Source organism: Pogoniulus pusillus, chromosome 35 (assembly GCF_015220805.1).
Source record: "Pogoniulus pusillus isolate bPogPus1 chromosome 35, bPogPus1.pri, whole genome shotgun sequence".
Classification (NCBI taxonomy): domain Eukaryota; kingdom Metazoa; phylum Chordata; class Aves; order Piciformes; family Lybiidae; genus Pogoniulus; species Pogoniulus pusillus.
The window spans coordinates 1384309-1405121 of NC_087298.1; the positions used below are offsets into that span (position 1 = coordinate 1384309).

The 20813-nt window shown below is 57.7% G+C and overlaps 1 protein-coding gene across 2 annotated transcripts in view; it reads right to left on the reverse strand.

Annotated features, from left to right (window-relative positions):
• Positions 1-20813, reverse strand: part of RGS3 (regulator of G protein signaling 3) — a 100113-nt gene that overhangs the window by 63338 nt on the left and 15962 nt on the right. For both annotated transcript variants that reach the window (XM_064170948.1, XM_064170949.1), the window contains 4 exons: positions 20691-20730; positions 15802-15992; positions 14372-14455; positions 2358-2469 (listed from right to left, as the gene is read on the reverse strand). In XM_064170948.1, coding sequence (XP_064027018.1) covers positions 2358-2469; positions 14372-14455; positions 15802-15992; positions 20691-20730 — 427 coding nt within the window. The remainder of the gene's footprint in view (positions 1-2357; positions 2470-14371; positions 14456-15801; positions 15993-20690; positions 20731-20813) is intronic.

Here is a 20813-nt window from a genome sequence, read left to right on the forward strand (position 1 = left end):
AAACCCCAGGGAAGCTTCAGGGACTTCACTAAATGGCTCCTGTGGTTCTGTGCTCACCAAATAGGTTGGTGAATTAAAATGGGAGCAGAAAGCTCGTTGGAAATGGGGCACAGCAGCTGGCCAGCAGCCTCTGGTGCCCAGCACAGCACTGCAGATGCCCAGCACTGAGGCTGACAACAATGTGAGGCACGTGGAGAGGTGCAGCTCATCTGCAGAGCTCACAGCTTGGCTGAGGAAAGGCACAAGAGGTGGCAGAATTCATCCAGAAAATGACCCCCTTGCAGCAACCCAGACCTGGATGAATCCCTTCTGGTCAGCTCCTACAGTTACAGAGTAATCAGGGTTGGGAAAGGCTCTTCTGGTGGCCTCCAGTCCAAGCCTCTGCCCAAAGCACTCAGATCAGGGTGCTCAGGGCCATGCCCAGCTGAGTCTTGAGCATCTGCAGGGATGGAGATCCCACAGCCTTGATATGTCATAGAGTGGCTTGGGTTGGAAGGGACCTTTAAAGCTCCTCCAGCCCAATCCCCCTGCAGCCAGCAGGGACATCTGCCACTAGAAAAGGATGCTGAGGGCTCCAGACAGCCTGACCTGCTCTTTCCAGGAGTGGGCACCTGCCACCTCTCTGGTGTTTGACCAACCTCACCACAGGGAAGTTGTCCCTTGTGTCTAACCCCATTTTTTCATGTGGGGTTCCAGTGACAGCCACTGCCTGGGCTCCAGGTGTGGGACAGCAGCCCCACACTGACCCAGGTGGGGGATCACAGAATCACACTACTGTAGAGGACCTCCAGAGCTCCTCCAGCCCAACCTCCCTGCCAAGCAGGATGCCCTAGAGCAGGTCACACAGGAATGCATCCAGGTGGGTTTTGAAAGCCTCCAGAGAAGGAGACTCCACAGCCTCCCTGGGCAGCCTGCTGCAGGGCTGGCACACAAAAGCAGCTCATACCCCCAGAGTGACTGCTCCAAAGAAGGAACAAGGTGGGAGTGGGCCTGGGGCCAAGGAGTGGCTCTGCCATAGCAAATAGGATGTGGCAGAGCAATTTGTTTGCTTCTCTTGTGACCAGGAGTAGCCAAAGGTCAGCTTTAATAGAGCACTTCAGCTTGAAATAACTAACTGCAAGCCAGCCCCCTGCAAGCCCTCCCTGGGCCCTCAGCTGGATAGGAGAGCCCAGCCAAGGTGCAGAGGCCCAGCAAGGGCAGGCTCTGCTCTCTGCTGGCCCGTGAGGAGTATGGGGGGCAGGGATGGAAAGCTGGGGTGGGGGAAGCCGTGGGTGGCTGAAGAGAGAAGTAGCAGAGTAAAGGTCAGCAGGACTCAGCCAGACTGCCCTGCAGGCACCATGGGGGAGCCCTCAAGGCTCCACTTCCCTTTCTGAGCCTCGGCAATTCCCTGCTGCAGCTCCCACGAGGGGAACAGCCCAGCAGGAGCCTGGGCAAATCCCTGGCAGACTGACCCAAAGAGCCCTGGAGAATGGTCCTGCCTGGGTGCTCCTTGGGTGTTACAGAATCACAGAATCAAGCAGGTTGGAAGAGACCTCCAAGCTCATCCAGTCCAACCTAGCACCCAGCCCTATCCAGTCAACCAGACCATGGCACTAAGTGCCTCAGCCAGGCTTTGCTTGAAGACCCCCAGGCACGGTGCCTCCACCACCTCCCTGGGCAGCCCATTCCAATGCCAATCACTCTCTCTGGGAAGAACTTCTTCCTAACATCCAGCCTAGACCTACCCTGGCACAGCTTGAGACTGTGTCCCCTTGTTCTACTGCTGGTTGCCTGGGAGAAGAGGCCGCCCCCACCTGGCTACAATGCCCCTTCAGGTAGTTGTAGACAGTAATAAGATCACCTCTGAGCCTCCTCTTCTCCAGGCTGCACACCCCCAGCTCCCTCAGCCTCTCCTCACAGGATTTGTGCTCCAGGCCCCTCCCCAGCCTTGCTGCCCTTCTCTGGACACCTTCCAGCACCTCAACATCTCTCCTGAACTGAGGAGCCCATAACTGGACACAGCACCCAAGGTGCAGCCTGAGCAGTGCTGAGCACAGGGGCAGAATAACCTCCCTTGTCCTGCTGCCCACACTGCCCCCAGTGCAAGCCAGGATGCCATTGGCTCTCTTGGCCACCTGTTCCTCAGCTACCCCCCGAGAGGGAGCGCCCAGGGGAGGGATGAGTGCAGGGATGGGAAGGGTGATGCTGGCCCTGCACCCGTGAGAGGATGGCCTGGCAGGGCAGGTTGGGTGGCACTGCTGCAGGCTGGCAGCAGTGGGTCAGGAGGTTGCTATCCTGCTGCTGGCCAGAAACCTTCAGAGCTAGCAGCCCAGAAAGTGCCCCACATGGCTCCAGCTGCTGCTGCTGCAGCCACTCACCCTCCTGGAGCTTGACACTGTGCAGGTAGAGAGGGTTCCTCAGCACGTTGCAGCGCCCAGGCTCATCCTCTTTGGTGAAGAGCAGCAGGTCAGAGTAGACAAAAAGGGTCACCTGGAAGCACAAGAGCAGCACAGGAGCTGTCAGGAATTCATCTCTTGGCACTGAGGCAGTGTCCTGGGAAGGTCCTCTGCCCTGTGCAGCCACACCAGCCGTGCCAAGCAGCCAGGGCCACTCTTCTCGAGGGGGTTCATTGCTGCTACGCCCCTCGGGGTGCACCCAGCAAGCTTGGGACAAAGCTCCCCTGCTTGGCAGCCACCTACCAAGAGCCCCACGAGGAGAGGCAGAAACCTGCCGGGCAGCTGAGCGCTGGGCACACCCCCCCGGGCTCCTTCCTGCCACTTCCCATTCGCAGGAGTCACAAATCAGAGGAGCAGGAGGAGGGAACAAGCAGCAAACTAATCCCAGCACGCCGCAGGAGCCACAGCCTAACAGAGAACCGCAGCTCCCTGGGCACACTGAGAGGCTGCTCCCTCTGCCCAGGCTCTGCGTGCCCAGGGCACCCCCAAACTGGCACATGAACACCAGCAGGGCAGCTGCAGGGATCCACACTGGCACATGAACACCAGCAGGGCAGCTGCAGGGATCCAAACTGGCACATGAACAGCAGCAGGGCAGCTGCAGGGATCCAAACTGGCACATGAACACCAGCAGGGCAGCTGCAGGGATCCAAACTGGCACATGAACAGCAGCAGGGCAGCTGCAGGGATCCACACTGGCACATGAACACCAGCAGGGCAGCTGCAGGGAACCAAACTGGCACATGAACACCAGCAGGGCAGCTGCAGGGATCCACACTGGCACATGAACAGCAGCAGGGCAGCTGCAGGGATCCACACTGGCACATGAACAGCAGCAGGGCAGTTGCAGGGAACCAAACTGGCACATGAACACCAGCAGGGCAGCTGCAGGGATCCACACTGGCACATGAACAGCAGCAGGGCAGCTGCAGGGATCCACACTGGCACATGAACAGCAGCAGGGCAGTTGCAGGGAACCAAACTGGCACATGAACACCAGCAGGGCAGCTGCAGGGAACCAAACTGGCACATGAACACCAGCAGGGCAGCTGCAGGGCACCAAACTGGCACATGAACAGAAGCAGGGCAGCTGCAGGGATCCACACTGGCACATGAACACCAGCAGGGCAGCTGCAGGGCACCAAACTGGCACATGAACAGCAGCAGGGCAGCTGCAGGGATCCACACTGGCACATGAACACCAGCAGGATGGCTGCAGGGATCCAAACTGGCACATGAACACCAGCAGGATGGCTGCAGGGATCCACACTGGCACATGAACAGCAGCAGGGCAGCTGCAGGGATCCACACTGGCACATGAACACCAGCAGGATGGCTGCAGGGCACCAAACTGGCACATGAACAGCAGCAGGGCAGCTGCAGGGATCCAAACTGGCACATGAACAGCAGCAGGATGGCTGCAGGGCACCACACTGGCACATGAACAGCAGCAGGGCAGTTGCAGGGAACCAACCTGGCACATGAACAGCAGCAGGGCAGCTGCAGGGCACCAAACTGGCAGATGAACACCAGCAGGGCAGCTGCAGGGCACCAAACTGGCACATGAACAGCAGCAGGGCAGCTGCAGGGCACCAAACTGGCACATGAACAGCAGCAGGGCAGCTGCAGGGATCCAAACTGGCACATGAACAGCAGCAGGGCAGTTGCAGGGCACCAAACTGGCACATGAACAGCAGCAGGGCAGCTGCAGGGATCCAAACTGGCACATGAACACCCTGCTGATGGGTGGCAAGGCAACACTGACCCCAGTGTGTGCCCAGCTCACTCCTTGAGCAGTCACTGACATGCCCTAGGAGCTGGGAGCTGCTGAGGAGCAGTGCTCAGAGCTCAGAAGCCACAAGGAAGGTTTGGTTCTGCTTCTGGCTCTTGTCTGAGGTCCTGAGTGCAATCAGTAGAGACTGGGGTGAACTCTAAACCAAGAACTCCACTGTGCTGGGGCATCTCTGCTACCAGCACAGGCTGGCAGAGTTGGGGCTGTTCAGCCTGGAGAAGAGAAGGCTCCAGGGAGACCTTAGAGCAGCTTCCAGTACCTGAAAGGGGCTACAAGAAGGCTGCAGAGGGACAGTTCCCAAAGGCCTGCAGTGAGAGGCCCAGGGGCAGTGGTTTGAAATGAGAGAGCAGAGATTGGATGTGAGGAACAAGTTCTGCAGCAGAGGCTGCTCAGGGAGGTGGTTGAGGTATTGAAGGTGAGGCTCAGCAGGGCTGTGGGCAGCCTGCTCTAGAGGGAGATGTCCCTGATGCCTGCAGGGGGTTGGACTGGCTGAGCTCTGGAGCTGCCTTCCAACCCAGCCTGTTCTGTGATTCTGGGATTCTTGACCCAGAAGCCTTCTGGAGGTGACTAACTTGGTGCAATCCTATGCCAGTGGCTGAGGTTTGAGCCTGTCCTGCTCTGCAGCAAGCATTAGAGGCATGCAGCAAACCCCAGAAGATGCCAGGAAGCAGCTGCAGCATGCCAGGGGGCATAGTGGATGCTGGACCTTCTGCATGCTGCCAAACTGCCCTCAGCACAGGACTCACCCTGGCAGCACCTTGGCATGGCTGCTTCTAACTGCTCCTTGGCATGGCTGCTTCTAACTGCTGCTTGGCATGGCTGTATCTCACTGCTGCTTGGCATGGCTGCTTCTCACTGCTCCTTGGCATGGCTGCATCTCACTGCTCCTTGGCATGGCTGCCTCTAACTGCTGCTTGGCATGGCTGCATCTCACTGCTCCTTGGCATGGCTGCTTCTCACTGCTGCTTGGCATGGCTGCCTCTAACTGCTGCTTGGCATGGCTGCAACTCACTGCTCCTTGGCATGGCTGCTTCTAATTGCTCCTTGGCATGGCTGCATCTAATTGCTCCTTGGCATGGCTGCTTCTAATTGCTCCTTGGCATGGCTGCATCTAACTGCTCCTTGGCATGGCTGCTTCTAACTGCTGCTTGGCATGGCTGTATCTCACTGCTGCTTGGCATGGCTGCTTCTCACTGCTCCTTGGCATGGCTGCATCTCACTGCTCCTTGGCATGGCTGCCTCTAACTGCTGCTTGGCATGGCTGCATCTCACTGCTCCTTGGCATGGCTGCTTCTCACTGCTGCTTGGCATGGCTGCCTCTAACTGCTGCTTGGCATGGCTGCAACTCACTGCTCCTTGGCATGGCTGCTTCTAATTGCTCCTTGGCATGGCTGCATCTAATTGCTCCTTGGCATGGCTGCTTCTAATTGCTCCTTGGCATGGCTGCATCTAACTGCTCCTTGGCATGGCTGCTTCTAACTGCTCCTTGGCATGGCTGCATCTAACTGCTCCTTGGCATGGCTGCTTCTCACTGCTGCTTGGCATGGCTGCCTCTAACTGCTCCTTGGCATGGCTGCAACTCACTGCTCCTTGGCATGGCTGCTTCTCACTGGTTCTTGGGATGCTCCCCAGAGGCTGCCAGGGCAGAAGGAAAGTTGCCTCCCAACAGCAGTGATGGTTTGGTAGCCTTCAGCAGCCCTTTCACAGACCCAGCAAACAACCCAGCACCCAAGGGGCTGACTGGGAGCTGGCACCAGTGCCAGCACCAAGGCAGCCTTTGGAAGGTGCCTTTGCTCTGGGCTGAGTCACTGTTTGCAGGGACATGCTGCTGGCCCAGTCTGTGCCCATGGCCAGGGGCTGAGGGACACACATCAGGAGGGGACAAGCTGGGTAGCAGCTTAGCACAGGGTGGTGAGGCTCACGTCTGGGCAGTGGCATCTGGCTCTGAAACCAGGCTCAAGGCCTTGCCCCAAGATTTCTCCTGTGCAAGTTCAGCTCTGTGGGATGCTCCCTAAGCAGAAAGCTGCTGGCAGAGTGGGGGCAGAGAGTGTCTGCTCTGCCCTGCAGGAGCTGGCACATCCCTGCTTCTGCTCTCAGCCCACACTCACCTCCCCCATGGCTTCTGATCCAATTGACAGAAGGAATAATGAAGGGCAAACTGCACTGGAACATTTCTCCTGTGCTCAGGAGGTAACTCTGCTGGGACAGGGCTGATGCCATCCCAGCTTTGTCAGCCTCAAAGAGATGCTGGCACTGGTGAGGCCACACCTCGAGTGCTGGGTGCAGGTTTGGGCCCCTCACTCCAAGAAGGACACTGAGGGGCTGGAGCAGGTTCAGAGAAGGGCAAGAAAGATGGGGAGGGGTCTGGAGAACAGAGCTGGGGAGGAGCAGCTGAGGGAGCTGGGGGGGGGTCAGGAGAAAGGGAGGCTGAGGGGAGACCTTCTGGCTCCATACAGCTCCCTGAAAGAAGGTTGGAGTCAGGTAGGGGTTGGCCTCTTCTCCCAAGGAACAAGCAACAGGACAAGAGGAAAGGGCCTCAAGTTGCACCAGGGAAGGTTTAGGTTGGACATTAGAAGAAACTTCTCCATTGAAAGCCTGGCAGAGGCTGCCCAGGGAGGTGTTGGAATCCCCATCCCTGGAGGGGTTTCAGAGCTGCAGAGCTGTGGAGCTGAGGGCCATGGGTCAGCAGCAGCCTTGGGAGAGCCAGAGAATGATCTGACTCTGATCTCCAAGGGCTTTGCCAACAGAAACAGTTCTGTGGTTCTAGGATTTTGAGGACAGCAACTCAGCAAAGCAAAGGAGACAAAGGCCTGGAGGTACTCAAGGTGAGGCTCAACAGGGCTCTGGGCAACCTGATCTAGTGGATGTCCCTGCTGATTCCAGAGGGGGTTGGACTGGGTGAGCTTGGGAGGTTCCCTTCCAAGCCAGAGCATTCCCTCATCTGTAAGTAGTCAGACTGCAAGTGAAGGAAAGCAGATGGAGACCCAACACACACAGAGGAGCTGAAAGGGCAGAGGAGAAAAGAAGATCAGCAGGGGAAAAAAAATACATCCCTTCAAAATCAACCAGATTGGAACAGGGAATGATGGAAGCAGAGCACAGGAAAGGTATTTACAGGTACCCTTGTGCTCTTCTGGGAAGATAGGAATGATTGAACCCAGGATGCAGGGAGGATAAAGGCTGAGCCAGCCTGGCTTACGTAAGAGCTGCTCTATTAGCTGCTTCCAGGAAGACCATTTCAGCTCAGCTGCACACAGAACACTTTACAGAGGTGCCTCTGCTCCTCCAAGGTGCCTGGGAAGAAAAGGAGGTGTCCCTTCCACCCACACACAGCCTGCCCAGGGCAGCCCAGCACCAGCAAGCTCAGGGCTGCAGAGAGAGCAGCTCTGGGGAGTGAGCACTGCAGCTCTGAGCACAGGAAACCCACCCCGTGGGTGACCCTAAGGCAGGTCTAGGAGGGGAGGGCTGGAGAGGGTGATCTGGGGCTGTGCCTAGGGTTGCCATCACACCACCCACAGGCTGGCACAAGCCCCTGCCAGCCCTTTGCACACAGGTCTGGTACCTGCCTAGGAAAAACAGCCCTGGGCTTGGAAAAGCAAAGGAGCACAACTAAAAGCAACAAAGCTCCTGGGTTCATCCAGGAAAAGGATGGAACCCACCAGAGCTGCTCCCTGGAGAGTCAGAGAACCTGCATGGACTTCCCAGGACTGATTTCCTACCCCAAAATCAGAAATAAAACACCTGACTGATGAAAGGTCTGCTCTGGTGACAGGGACAGGCTGGGACAGCTGAGTCTGTTCAGCCTGGAGAAGAGATCTTAGAGCAGTCTTCCAGGACCTGAAGAGGCTCCAGGAGCGCTGGGAGAGACTTTTGACAAGAGCTGGGAGTGATAGGACCCTCCAGGAGTGCTGAAGCCCCCTTCAAATACTGAGTCTGCCCAGAGCCTCCCTCTCCTCTCCTCTCCTCTCCTCTCCTCTCCTCTCCTCTCCTCTCCTCTCCTCTCCTCTCCTCTCCTCTCCTCTCCTCTCCTCTCCTCTCCTCTCCTCTCCTCTCCTCTCCCAGCCTGTCTCCACAGCAGAGGTGCTTCAAAGAACAGGTTGGGTTGGAAGGGACCTTACAGTTCAGCTAGTCCCAGCCCCAGTGACAGCAGGAGAGCTCTCTGCAGGGTCCATGTGTCCCCATGCATACAGTCAAGCTCATGGATGAAGCTTTCTTATCTTCCTCATTGTTTCCAGACCTTGATTTCTCTCCTGTGAGACCATCCAGGTCCTCAGTATGCTCTCCAAAGCAGACATCACTGCTGGCCTCACCAGACCAAGGGTGACACCAACCAGTCACCTCTATCCAGTGCTCCCCTGATCACAGGCTCCAACGTGGCAGCTTTCATGGCTCCAGCTTTGCACTGGCAGCTGCTCACTCAGCTCTCACAGGCAGCAGGGGACCAAGGCTGCAGCTAACCCAGTCTCTATGGCTCCAGAGGTTGGCATCTCAGTCAGCTCAGCCCCAGGCTGAAAAGAGAAGCAGCCCAGGCTCTGCTGGTGGGGCAGGTGCATGAAGTCCCCACATGAGGATACTCTAAAGCCTCTGAGTCACTGTTTGCCATCTGCTGCTTTGGAGCAGGGCCAGAGAAGGGCAGAAAAGCTGGGGAAGGGTCTGCAGAACAGGGCTGGGGAGGAGCAGCTCAGGGAGCTGGGGGAGGTGGTGTGGAGAAGAGGAGGCTGAAGGAGACCTTCTGACTCTACAGCTCCTTGAAAGGAGGCTGGAGCCAGGTGGGGTTGGTCTCTTCTCCCAGGTGACAGGAGGTTATTCTTCCCCTGTACTCAGCACTGCTCAGGCCACACCTTGAGTACTGTGTCCAGTTCTGGGCCCCTCAATTCAAGAAAGATGTTGAGGTGCTGGAACATGTCCAGAGAAGGGCAACAAAGCTGGTGAGGGGCCTGGAGCACAAATCCTGTGAGGAGAGGCTGAGGGAGCTGGGGGTGTGCAGCCTGGAGAAGAGGAGGCTCAGGGGTGACCTTATTGCTGTCTACAACTACCTGAAGGGGCATTGTAGCCAGGTGGGGGTGGCCTCTTCTCCCAGGCAACCAGCAATAGAACAAGGGGACACAGTCTCAAGTTGTGCCAGGGTAGGTCTAGGCTGGATGTTAGGAGGAAGTTCTTCCCAGAGAGAGTGATTGGCATTGGAATGGGCTGCCCAGGGAGGTGGTGGAGGCACCGTGCCTGGGGGTCTTCAAGAAAGGACTGGATGAGGCACTTAGTGCCATGGTCTGGTTGACTGGATAGGGCTGGGTGCTAGGTTGGACTGGATGAGCTTGGAGGTCTCTTCCAACCTGCTTGATTCTATGATTCTATGAGAGGAGAGAAGCTCAAGTTGCACCAGGGGAGAGTTTGCTTGGGGACTAAGAAAGAATTCTTTGCTGGGCAGTGGTGCAGTCACCACCCCTAAAACCCATGGAGATGTGGTTCTGAGGCATGTGGGTCAGTGGTGAGCTTGGCAGTGCTGCCTTGAGGGCTGGGCTTGACTTTGAAGCCCTCTGCAACCTTCATGGTTCCATTCCATGACTCTGTGCTGCAGCCCCAACTCCTGCTCCTTTGCTGGTGCCTTTTGCCTCCTCCACATTCAGTCCATGCCCTCCCACACCTCCCAGCACTCTCTTGCCCCACAGTGCATTCAGCACCTTTCCCTGCAGAGATGGTTGGCACTCAGGAAGGAGGATGCAGACCCCTAGACCACCACACTCCCTCTCTCCCACAGGAGATCCATGGCAAAGGCCTTAGCAGGCAACCTGGAACCTCACCTTTGCTCACCTGAATCAAATATTCCTCTACCACGGATTTCAGGCACCAAAGATCTTAAAGAGGTCTCAAACACTCCTAAGCAGTGGCTGTGCAGGTGGGGAGATGGTGTAAACGTTGAGGAAGAGAAGGATATGCACAGGCAGTGAGGGAGAAAGACAGAGCAAGTGGGGCCAGTGGGGTGGAGGGAGGAGGTCAGGGCAGGTTTCTGGCATCTCACTCAAATGAAAGAACTAAGAAAGGCTGAATCTGTGCCAAGGAGCAGAGCTTTAGTCAACCCACAGCACTGGCCACACTCAGTCACTGAGAAAAGGAGCTGGCACCCCCTGCCCAGAGTGGTAAAACCCCTACCAGGGCTGGTGGGGACCTGCAGGGCAGCACTTGGGGTGAGAAACCAAAACCTCTTGCTCTGCAGAGAAGAGCATTAACAGCTGGGCAGGCCCAGCCCATGTCCTCCAGGCTCCCTGCAGAGGGCAAGGCAGGACCATCCTGATCTGCAGCCCCTGCTGGGATGGCAGAGAGGAGAGCTGAGAAGGGGATGAGCACAGCCCACACTGTGAAGGCAGCTCAGAGCCTGGCAAATCTCCTGCAGGCCCATCAGAGGTGGAGCAAGGAGAGCAAAGCTCCTGTTTGACACCTCCTGCTCAGCTGCCTGCACCACGCTGGCTGCTCTGGCATGCTGCAGCTGGAGGGATTTCAGGAGACCACAGGAGTGGGAACAAAGTCTAGACAGGATGTGATTAAGGCCTGAACAAGGATTGCTCCAGAGGTAAGGTCAGGGAAAGGACAGATCCTGGCAAGCCTCCAGAGAGATAGGTTGGCTCCTTCAGGAGGTGGGAGAGAGCCTGCTCAGTGAGGAGGATGTGGTGCCTGAAGTGGACCTGCCAGGGAGAAAAGATTCTGGGGAGGCTTACAAGAAGATGGAACAGGACCTAGAGGTCCTGCCCTAGTTCCAGCCCCTGCACCTGGGCCCTCATCTCTTGAGCCACTTGGCCAAAGCAGAATGAGACACAGAAGAGCCCTGCAAAGCACAGGAGCAGCGAGTGGCCCAGCTTGAGAGAGGCTGTGTGGGAAGAGCAGTGGGGAAGTGGGAAACCACCTGGAGCAAGGAAGAATGGACCCATCGGGAGCAGGACAGCCCTGCTGGGGCAGCAGAGAAAGCTGGAGAGGAAGAGAGCTCCCACTCAGAGCCCTGCTGAGCCAGGGCAGGCTCCCTTGTGCCCAGGCCATTCTGCTGCCTTCAGAAGTTGAGGTTCCCTGATCTCACATCCCATCAGGACCCCACATCCCATCAGGATCTCACAGCACATCAGGACCTCACAGCCCATCAGGACCCCACAGCACATCAGGACCCCACAGCCCATCAGGACCCCACAGCCCATCAGGACCCCACAGCCCATCAGGATCTCACAGCCCATCAGGATCTCACATCCCATCAGGACCTCACAGCCCATCAGGATCTCACAGCCCATCAGGATCTCACATCCCATCAGGACCCCACAGCACATCAGGATCTCACATCCCATCAGGATCTCACATCCCATCAGGACCTCACAGCCCATCAGGATCTCACAGCCCATCAGGACCCCACAGCCCATCAGGATCTCACAGCCCATCAGGATCTCACAGCCCATCAGGACCCCACAGCCCATCAGGATCTCACAGCCCATCAGGACCCCACAGCCCATCAGGACCTCACAGCCCATCAGGACCCCACAGCCCATCAGGACTAAAGCAGAGGCTGTGCTGGAGAAGGAGAGCCTCTGGCTTTCCAGAGGGACCTGCGTTGCTTCCTGCCAGCCTGCTGTGCCCCTGTGGCACACTGCAGGCACTGGAGGGCCCTTCCCGAGGGCCATGGCTGATGTCCCAGCAGTGCTGCCTACAAGTGCCAGCTCCCAGCTCAGCACCACACCTGGGGTCACAGCAGCAGGGCTCCTGCCTGGCCAAACAGCCACTGCCACATGCTGCCTCCCATGCACTGCTGTTGTCTTTTCACCCCACTCCCAGCCTCTTGCCCTGCCCTCTGCCAGACTTTCACAGGCACCACAGCCTCAAGGCACCACCATTCTCCCAGGCTGTCTCATGCCCCTGGCCAGTGTACAGCATCCTGCCTTTTCCTGGCAGCAGCTCCAGCTGGGAAATCCTCTTCCAGCCTCACATTCATCTTTAGGGCATCCTAAGCAGAGTCTTTCCCCTGAAACACCACAGAACCACACCAAGGATCATCCAGTCCAACCCCCCTGCTCCCACAGCAGCTTGCCCAGGATCACAGCAGCCAGCTGGGTTTGAAGCTCTCCAGAGCAGGAGACTCCACAGCCTCTCTGGGCAGCCTGCTCCAGGCTCCTCTGCTTCAGCTTGCCCCCAGTGCCCCTTGTGCTGCCTTGGCCACCCCTGGGCAGATCCTGGCTGCAGCCTCCCCACACTGCCCTGCACATCTTCAGCACTGCACTGAGCTGTGCTGTGCTCCCAGCCCCAGCCCCCTCAGCCTGGCCTCACAGGAGATGTTCACTGCCTACAGCAGCTTTGGCTCTGGGCTGGACACCTTCAAGCAGTTCCCTGAGGTCCTTCTTGAACTGAGGGGTCCAGAACTGGACACAATATTCCAGATGTGGCCTCAGCAGGGCAGAGCAGAGGGGGAGGAGAACATTAGTTGACCACCACCTGCTTTCTAACCCACTCCAGGATGCCCTTGGCCTTCTTGGCCACAAGGGCACATTGCTGGCTCATGGCCATCCTGCTGTCCACCAGCACCCCCAGGTCCTTTCCCCTGCCCTGCTCTCCAGCAGGTCAGTCCCAATCCATCCTGGTCCAGGGGGTTGCTCTTCCCCAGGTGCCAGACTGGGATTCTGCTGTCAGCCACTCAGGAGGTGCAACCCAGACACTAAGATGAGTCAAGCAGAAACTGCTGTGTGGTTCTGTGCAGTGACAGTGCTGAGACTGGCTGAAAATATCCCAAAAGCAAGAGCAGCTCCCCCCAGCAGCTGAGGACTCTCCCAACTGCTGTCCCCAGTTCCAGGGCTTTGCAGACTTCCCAGAGGGATGCAGCTGAAGCCAGCAGCAAATGGAAGAACACAGCCCAGCTCTGCCAGTGTGGATGGTGAAAGCTCTCAGAGGAACACAGGGTCAGGGCATAGCCAGAGCTCAGCTGCATCCCCAGCCCCACCCCAGCACTGGGGAAGAAGCTGAAGTGAGAAGTGTTGTGTCCAGCTCTGGGACTCTCAACACAAGAGGGACGTGGAACTGCTGGAGCAGGTTCAGAGGAGGCCACCAAGATGCTCAGAGGGCTGGAAGAGCTCCCCTGTGGGGACAGGCTGGGAGAGTTGGGGCAGTTCAGCCTGGAGAGGAGAAGTCTCCACAGAGACCTTAGAGGAGCATGCCAGGACCTGAAGGAGCTCCAGGAGAGCTGGAGAGGGACTGTTCAGAAGGATCTGTGGGAATAGGACAAGATTTGAACCTGGAGCAGGGCAGAATTAGGTTGGACATCAGGAGGAAGTTCTGCAGAGTGAGGGTGGGGAGACACAGAGCAGCATGCCCAGGGATGTGGTTGAATCCCCATCCCAGGAGACATTTAAGCTCAGCCTTGCTGTGTTCCTGGGCAGCCTGCTCTAGTTGGAGGTGTCCCTGCTGCCTGCAGGGGGTTGGACAGGATGCCCTTGGAGGGTCCCTTCCAACCCAATGCAGTCTGTGAATTTGGGCAAGACCTGCAGCCTGCCTCAGGAACTACCTTTCTGAACCCCTCATAACAATTTCTCTGTCTTGCTCCCTAAGCTGGCACAAAACATGCTGAGCCTCCCTCTCTCTAAGCCTGCTGTGACCTGTGCCTGCCCTGTGCAGCTCCTGCTGTGTCAGTAAGAAGGAAGACAAGAGAACAGAGTTGTTTCCTAGCAGACTTTTGACGTTGAGCTCATCTCCTGGTAAACTGACTGCAAGTTATCCCACCCCACAGAACCAGAGAGTGAAGCAGGCTGGAAAAAACCTCTGAGATCACCAAGTCCAACCCAGCACCTAACCCTTCTCATTAACTAACCCCTGGCACTGAGTGCCTCATGCAGCCTCCTTTTAAACACCTCCAGGGATGGGGACTCCGCCACCTTCCCAGGCAGCCCATTCCAATGCCAATCTCTCTTGCTGGGAAGAACTTCTTCCTAACATCCAGCCTGAAGCTCTCCTGGCACAGCTTGAGGCTGTGTCCTCTTGTTCTGTCCCTGGGTGCCTGGGAGAAGAGCCCAACCCCACCTGGCTACAACCTCCTTTCAGGGAGCTGTAGACATAAGTACCTCTCCACAGACAGTTCCCTCCTCAGCCTGCTACAGCCAGCTGCAGAGGAGCAGGGGTAGGAAGCTCTTACCTGGGTAGCTCTCCTCCTGCTCTCGTGGAGAAGCAGCTCCTCCGACAGCAGCAGTGTCCGGGCTGGGTTGCAGAGGTCCAGGGGCTACGTGGGAAAGGAGAAAGGAAACAAAACCAAACCAGAAGCAGAAAGCCCAGTCAGAGCTTCCACTGCAAGTGTGCTTTGCCAGCAAAACTTCCCACCCACCAAACCCACTTTTGTCTTCCCTTCAAGCTGTAAGTGGTGAGCAGAGGCCACCCCACGCTGCTGTGCCAAGGACAGAGCCTGCAGGCCAGGCACAGAGTGGCAGAAAGCCTCTCCCTCAGCAGCCAGCCCAGAGGCAGCTGGAGAAGCCCAGCAGCTGCCTGTCCCTTCAGCCCTCTGCATGCTGAGCAGCCTGGGCTCAGCCATGGCTGCTTCTCGGCAGGAAGTGGCACCTCAGGTTCTCACATCCCCCAGAGCAGTGCCTGCTGCATGAGTTTGTGCACTGCTCTCACAGCCACTCAAGGCTGACTTTGAGGCCAGTCCTTGCTCATGCCACACTCAGCTCCCCAGGCAGCACCTCCCTGCTCAGTGCTGCAGAGGAACAGGGCAGGCCTGGGTGGCCTGAGTGAGTCCTGGGGGACAAGTTCAGCAGGAGCCAGCAGTGTGGACAAAAAGGCCAAGGGTCTCCTGGGGTGCATGAAGAAGAGTGTGGGCAGCAGGGCAAGGGAGGCTCTCCTGTGCCTCTGCACTGCCCTGGTGAGGCCACAGCTGCAGGCTCAGGTCCATTTCTGTGCTCCCCAGCTCGAGACAGGCAGAAAACTGCTGGAGAGAGTCCAGCAGATGCTGAGGGGCCTGGAGCATCTCTGTGAGGAGCAAAGGCTGAGGGCTCTGGGGATAAAAGCCTGCTGAAGAGCAGCCCCAGAGGGGGTCTGAGCAGTGCTCAGCATCAGCTAAATGGTGGAGGGCATGAGGCTGGGGACAGACTCTTGTCAGTGGTGCCCAGGGACAGGACAAGGGGCAACAAACTGGAACCCAGGAGGTTCCATTTGAGCAGGAGGAGAAACCTCTTTGGTGTGAGGGTGCTGGAGGCCTGCAGCAGGCTGCCCAGAGAGGTAGTGGAGTCTCCTGCTCTGGAGAGCCTCCAGCCCCCCTGGCCATTGTGCTGCTGGGCAAGCTGCTGTGGGTGCCCTGCTGGAGCAGGGGCTTGGGCTGGATGAGCTCCAGAGGTCCCCAACCTCTACCCTGCTGGGACTCCCTAAACATCCTGGATCAGATGAGGCTTCCTGGGCTTACAGCCACAGGAAGGACAAAATGGAAGAGACAAAGGCATTGAACAGCTACAGGCAGCAGAGTCTGGGCCAAGTGGTAAGAAAACCATTTCAGGAAGTAGGGAGTGAGAACATCTTCTGCCCAGCTGCTCTGCTGGGCACTGGCTGTGTTAGCTCCACACTTCCAGCTGCACTCACCTGCACAAAGACTGGGAACACCAGCACCTTGGGAGCCAGTGTCACATAGGTGCCATAGCTGGAGTGTGGGATGTGTGGCCTCACGATGGTGCAGTTCTGGTAGTTCCCATAGCTCTTCATCGACTGCACAGTCTTCATCAGCCTGGATTTTCTGCCAGAGCCCATGTGGGATTTCCCTTTACAGGCATTTCCTGCACCAACAGAGGAAGCAGAAAGAAATATGGCATCAGAAGAGAGCTCCCACGGAGCTGCTGCCAGCTTGGGCCCTACTCTGGAGTGGAGGAGGCACACAGAGCCTGCAGGCAGAGCTGCACAGACACTCAGCACTCTGCTGTCAGAGTTTCCCAGGGGTTCATGAAATAACAGCTCTGACTTCCTCATGCAAAATGAGACAGCTCCTGACATTTCTGCTCAGTCAGGAGCTGCTCACTGGCTGGACCAAGAACTTAACTGGACCATGCCAGTGGCACAAACACATCTCTGTACCTCCAAAACCATTCCCCCTTGGCCTGGCTCAGACACCCTCAGCAAAAGTCTCTCTGCAGCCTTCCTGCAGGATCCCTTCAGGCACTGGCAGCAGCTCTGAGGTCCCCTCAGAGCCGCCTTCTCTCCATGCTGCACCCCCCCAGCTCCCTCAGCCTGTGCTCACAGCAGAGCTGCTCCAGCCCTGGCAGCATCTTTGTGGCCTCCTCTGGCCTCACTCCACAGCTCTGTGTCCTACTGCTGGGGACAGCAGAGCTGGAGGCAGGCTTGGAGGTGAGGTCTGAGCAGAGCCCAGGGGCACAATCCCCTCTCCTGCCCTCTGCCCACACTGCTCTGGCTGCAGCCAGCACTCAGCTGCCTGCTGGGCTGCAGGAGGCACTGCTGGCTCCTGGGCAGCTGCTCAGCACCCTGCACCCCCAAGGCTGTATCTTCAGGGCTGCTTTCAGCTCCCTCTGCACCCAGCCTGGATCTGTGCCTGGGGTTGGCCTGACCCAGCTGCAGGACCTTGCTCTGTGACTTGTTGACCCTCATCCAGTTGGCACTGGTCATAGAATCATGCAATCACAGAATCAGCAGGTTGGCAGAGAGCTCCAAGCTCAGCCAGCCCAACCTAGCACCCAGCCCTGCCCAACCAACCAGACCATGGCACTAAGTGCCCCAGCCAGGCTTGGCTTCAACACCTCCAGCCACAGCCACTCCACCACCTCCCTGGGCAGCCCATTCCAGTGCCAATCACTCTCTCTGCCAGGAACTTCCTAACAACATCCACCCTTGACCTGCCCTGCCACAGCTTCAGGCTGTGTCCCCTTGTTCTGTCCCTGGCTGCCTGGCAGCAGAGCCCAACCCCACCTGGCTACAGCCTCCCTGCAGGCAGCTGCAGGCAGCAATGAGCTCTGCCCTGAGCCTCCTCTGCTGCAGGCTGCACACCCCTAGCTCCCTCTGCCTCTCCTCACAGGGCTGTGCTCCAGGCCCCTCCCCAGCCTTGCTGCCCTTCTCTCAACACCTTCCAGCACCTCAATATCTCTCCTGAACTGAGGAGCCCAAGCCTGTCTCGAAGCCTGTCAAGAGCCTTCTGGATGGATTCCTGCCCTCAAGTGAGTCCAGCACCACACAGCCTGGTGCCATCAGCAAACTTCCTGAGGGTGCCTCAATGCCAGCTGCATAAGCAAACCCTCCTGCACCTCCCTGCTGCAAGAGTGTCCCAGCAGAGACCCTGCAGCATCCCTCCCTCCTCCTCCTCCTGCCCTCCTTCCAGCCCCAGGAGTTCCTGCTCCCGCCGCAGCAGCTTCTGAAAGGGACACCCACAACCTTCCCAAGCAGCAGTGAGCCAAAGCACTCACCAACCTGGCTCAGAGCAGATAAGGCCTGGTCCAAAGCAAACACACAAACCTCTCCCCCCCATTACATCTCCCATTAGGCATCAGGAAGTAGCACATTTGCCTGCAGATAACAGCCAGCCAAGCCAGACCATGCCCTGCTGCCAACCCAGCCTGCTGTTTACTGCTTGCTTTAGCAGCCTGCCTCGGGGGGGGGGGGGGGGGGAGGGGGGTGACCCTGGTGACCCAGAAGGTTGTTTCCACCCCTAAGTGCAACCATCCTGACGTTTTCCCCTACCCCTTTGCCACGGTTGTGCTGCCAGATAAAATCGCAGCAGAGGAGAGCTCAACACGGGACAGGTAGGATCTGCCTGGGCTGGTCAGGAGCTGCTTTGCCACTTACCCCTAAATCCCCTCCTTTGGCCAGGGGCATTCAGCCCCTGCAGGAGCTCTGTTCTCTGCACACGGGCACAGGAGCACACCCAGCCTGCCCACTGCTGCCACCGAGCCGTGGGTGGCCAGCTCCACACCGCTGCCTGCCAGCCCTGCTCAGGGGCTCTGCTGCCTCCCTGCCTCTGCAGACCTGATGGCTAAAGTCACAGAAGGAGCACTAAAGTCACAGAAGGAGCACTAAAGTCACAGAAGGAGCACTAAAGTCACAGAACCCAGCAGGGTGGGGCTGGAAGGGACCTCTGGAGCTCATCCAGCCCAAGCCCCTGCTCCAGCAGGGCACCCACAGCAGCTTGCCCAGCAGCACAATGGCCAGGGGGGGTTGGAAGCTCTGCAGAGCAGGAGACTCCACAACCTCTCTGGGCAGCCTGCTCCAGGCCTCCAGCACTCTCACACCAAACAACTTTCTCCTCCTGTTCAGTTGGATCCTCCTGGGTTGCACTTTGTGCCCATTGCCCTTGTCCTGTCCCTGGGCACCACTGACAAGAGTCTGGCCCCAGCCTCTTGCCCCTTACCCTTTAGCTGTTGCTGAGCACTGCTCAGACCCCTCTGGGGCTGCTCTTGTGCAGGCTCTCAGTCCCAGGGCCCTCAGCCTTTGCTCCTCACAGAGCTGCTCCAGTCCCTCAGCAGCTTTGTAACTTTCACCAGACTCTCTCCAGTAGTTCTCTGTTTCTCTTGAACTGGGGAGGCCTAAATCAGACCCAAGACTCCAGCTGTGGCCTCACCAGGGCAGAGCAGAGGGAGAGGAGAACCTCCCTCACCCTGCTGCCCACACCCCTCTTCATGCACCCCAGGCCACCATTGGCCTTCTTGGCCACAAGGGCACATTGCTGGCTCATGCTGAACTCCTCCAGCAGCACTCCCAGGTCCTTGTCCATGGAGCCACTTCTCAGCAGGTCCCTCCTCCCCTGCAGTGCTGCAGGAGGTTGTTCCTGCCCAGGTGCAGGACCCTACACTTGCCCTTTTGGAGCTTCAGGAGGTTCCCCTCTGCCCCACTCTCCACCTATCCAGGTATGACTAAGGGCAGCACAGCCTGATGGGTGCCAACCACTGCTCCCAGTTTGGTATCAAAAAGAAAAGGAAGAAGCCAAGCAGGAATCGTTCCATTGCCACCCTGCTGCAGGAACAAGTCCCCACGGCCCAGCTGATCTCCTCACAGAGAAGAGCAGGGCAGGAGCTGCCAATAGCCACAGGGCAAACTGTGCCCTGCAGCTGAGCACTGCAAAATTCTCCTGGCTACAGAGCTCCAGGACTGGGAGCATCCAGGGCACAGGGGCTCAGACCCACACTGCTCCCTCCTGCTCCCTGCCAGCACCACACCTGGCCTCCCTGGACATGGCCCCACCTTTACAGGCAGCACAACACTTTCCAGCTGGGCACTGTGCTGTGTCCCCTCCAGGGAGGGAGTGCTGAGCTAAAGCCCCTCCTGCACGACCCTGCTTGGAGTCAGCTCTGCTGTGGACACACAGCTCATGCCAAAGCCACCCTAACAGAGCAGGGTGCAGGGGTGGTCCCCCAGAGCTCCCCAGTCAGTGAGCAGGCAGCTGCTGTCCCTGCTTAGACCTGGCCTCCTGCAGCCCCCAGCCCTGCCACACAGCTCATCTCACTCTCCCTGCAAGCCCAAACCTGGGCCTAGCTGCTGCAGAAAAGGAGTTTATGCTTCAAAGAGGTTTAGAGGAGATCTGGTCCAGAGACTGTCAGGGAGCTTGGAGCAGAGCTGGAAAGGAGTACTGCCCAGATCTGGCACATCAACCTGCACTGCTGCTGGTATGAGCTCAAGTCGTGGCCATCCTCACCCTCTTGGTGGTACAATGAGGCCACAAGAGGGGCACAGGGTTAGAGGCACAGAACCGCTTAGGGTGGAAGGGACTCGGAGCATCGTCCAAGCCCAACCATAACCCCCTCACTGTTAGCACTCCCCAGCAAGCATCAAACATGAGAAAGGAAACACATCCCAGACAGGCCCAGGGACACCTCTGGGGAGCCTCCACAACAACAGTGCTCAGCACTTTCAGACTCAGTGCTCTCATCATGTCTCTTGTGGCAGTTCCTGCCGCAGCCTCCCTTCCTTCAGCCTCTCCATGAGCTCCCACCGAGACTTTCTCCCCATGAGGCTTATCCAGTGACACTCAGAGCTGTGCTCTCCTCTGCCCTGGGGGTAAGGTTCTTCTCTTATATTTGATGCAGAGTTGGAAGATTACACTACCCAAAATCCTCAGGCTTCTGCCACTGTCCACAACACTCAAGGGACTGCACTGCCACCTGGTAAGGCTAAGGGCAAGGACTTGATAGTGCTAGAAAGATCAGGTCCATTTCTGCTGGGTGCCCTGAGCAGTGTTTTCAGCACACAGAATCATCTAATCATAGAACTGTTTGGATTGGAAAAGCCCTCTAAGATCATCAACACAACCCCACTGTGGCCACCAAACCATGTCCCCAAGTGCCATGGCCACAGGGTTCTTGAACACCTCCCCAGGCATGCCAGTGCCTGGGCATGGGGACTCCAGCCCCAACCCTGGGCAGCCTCTGCCAATCCCTGACCACTCCTGCAGCAAAGAAATTTTGCCTCATCTCCAACCCAAACCTCCCTTGGCACAATTTCAGGCTACTGCCTTTCCTTCTGTCAGCTCAGCAACTTACCCACAGGAGCATTGTCCTCCTGATAGACAGGCCTCAGCAGCTGCAAGACACAACCCAGAAAGGACACAGTCACCTGCAGTAACCTTTACAACATCCAACTTGTCAAAGCTCAGGGCTGGGCTG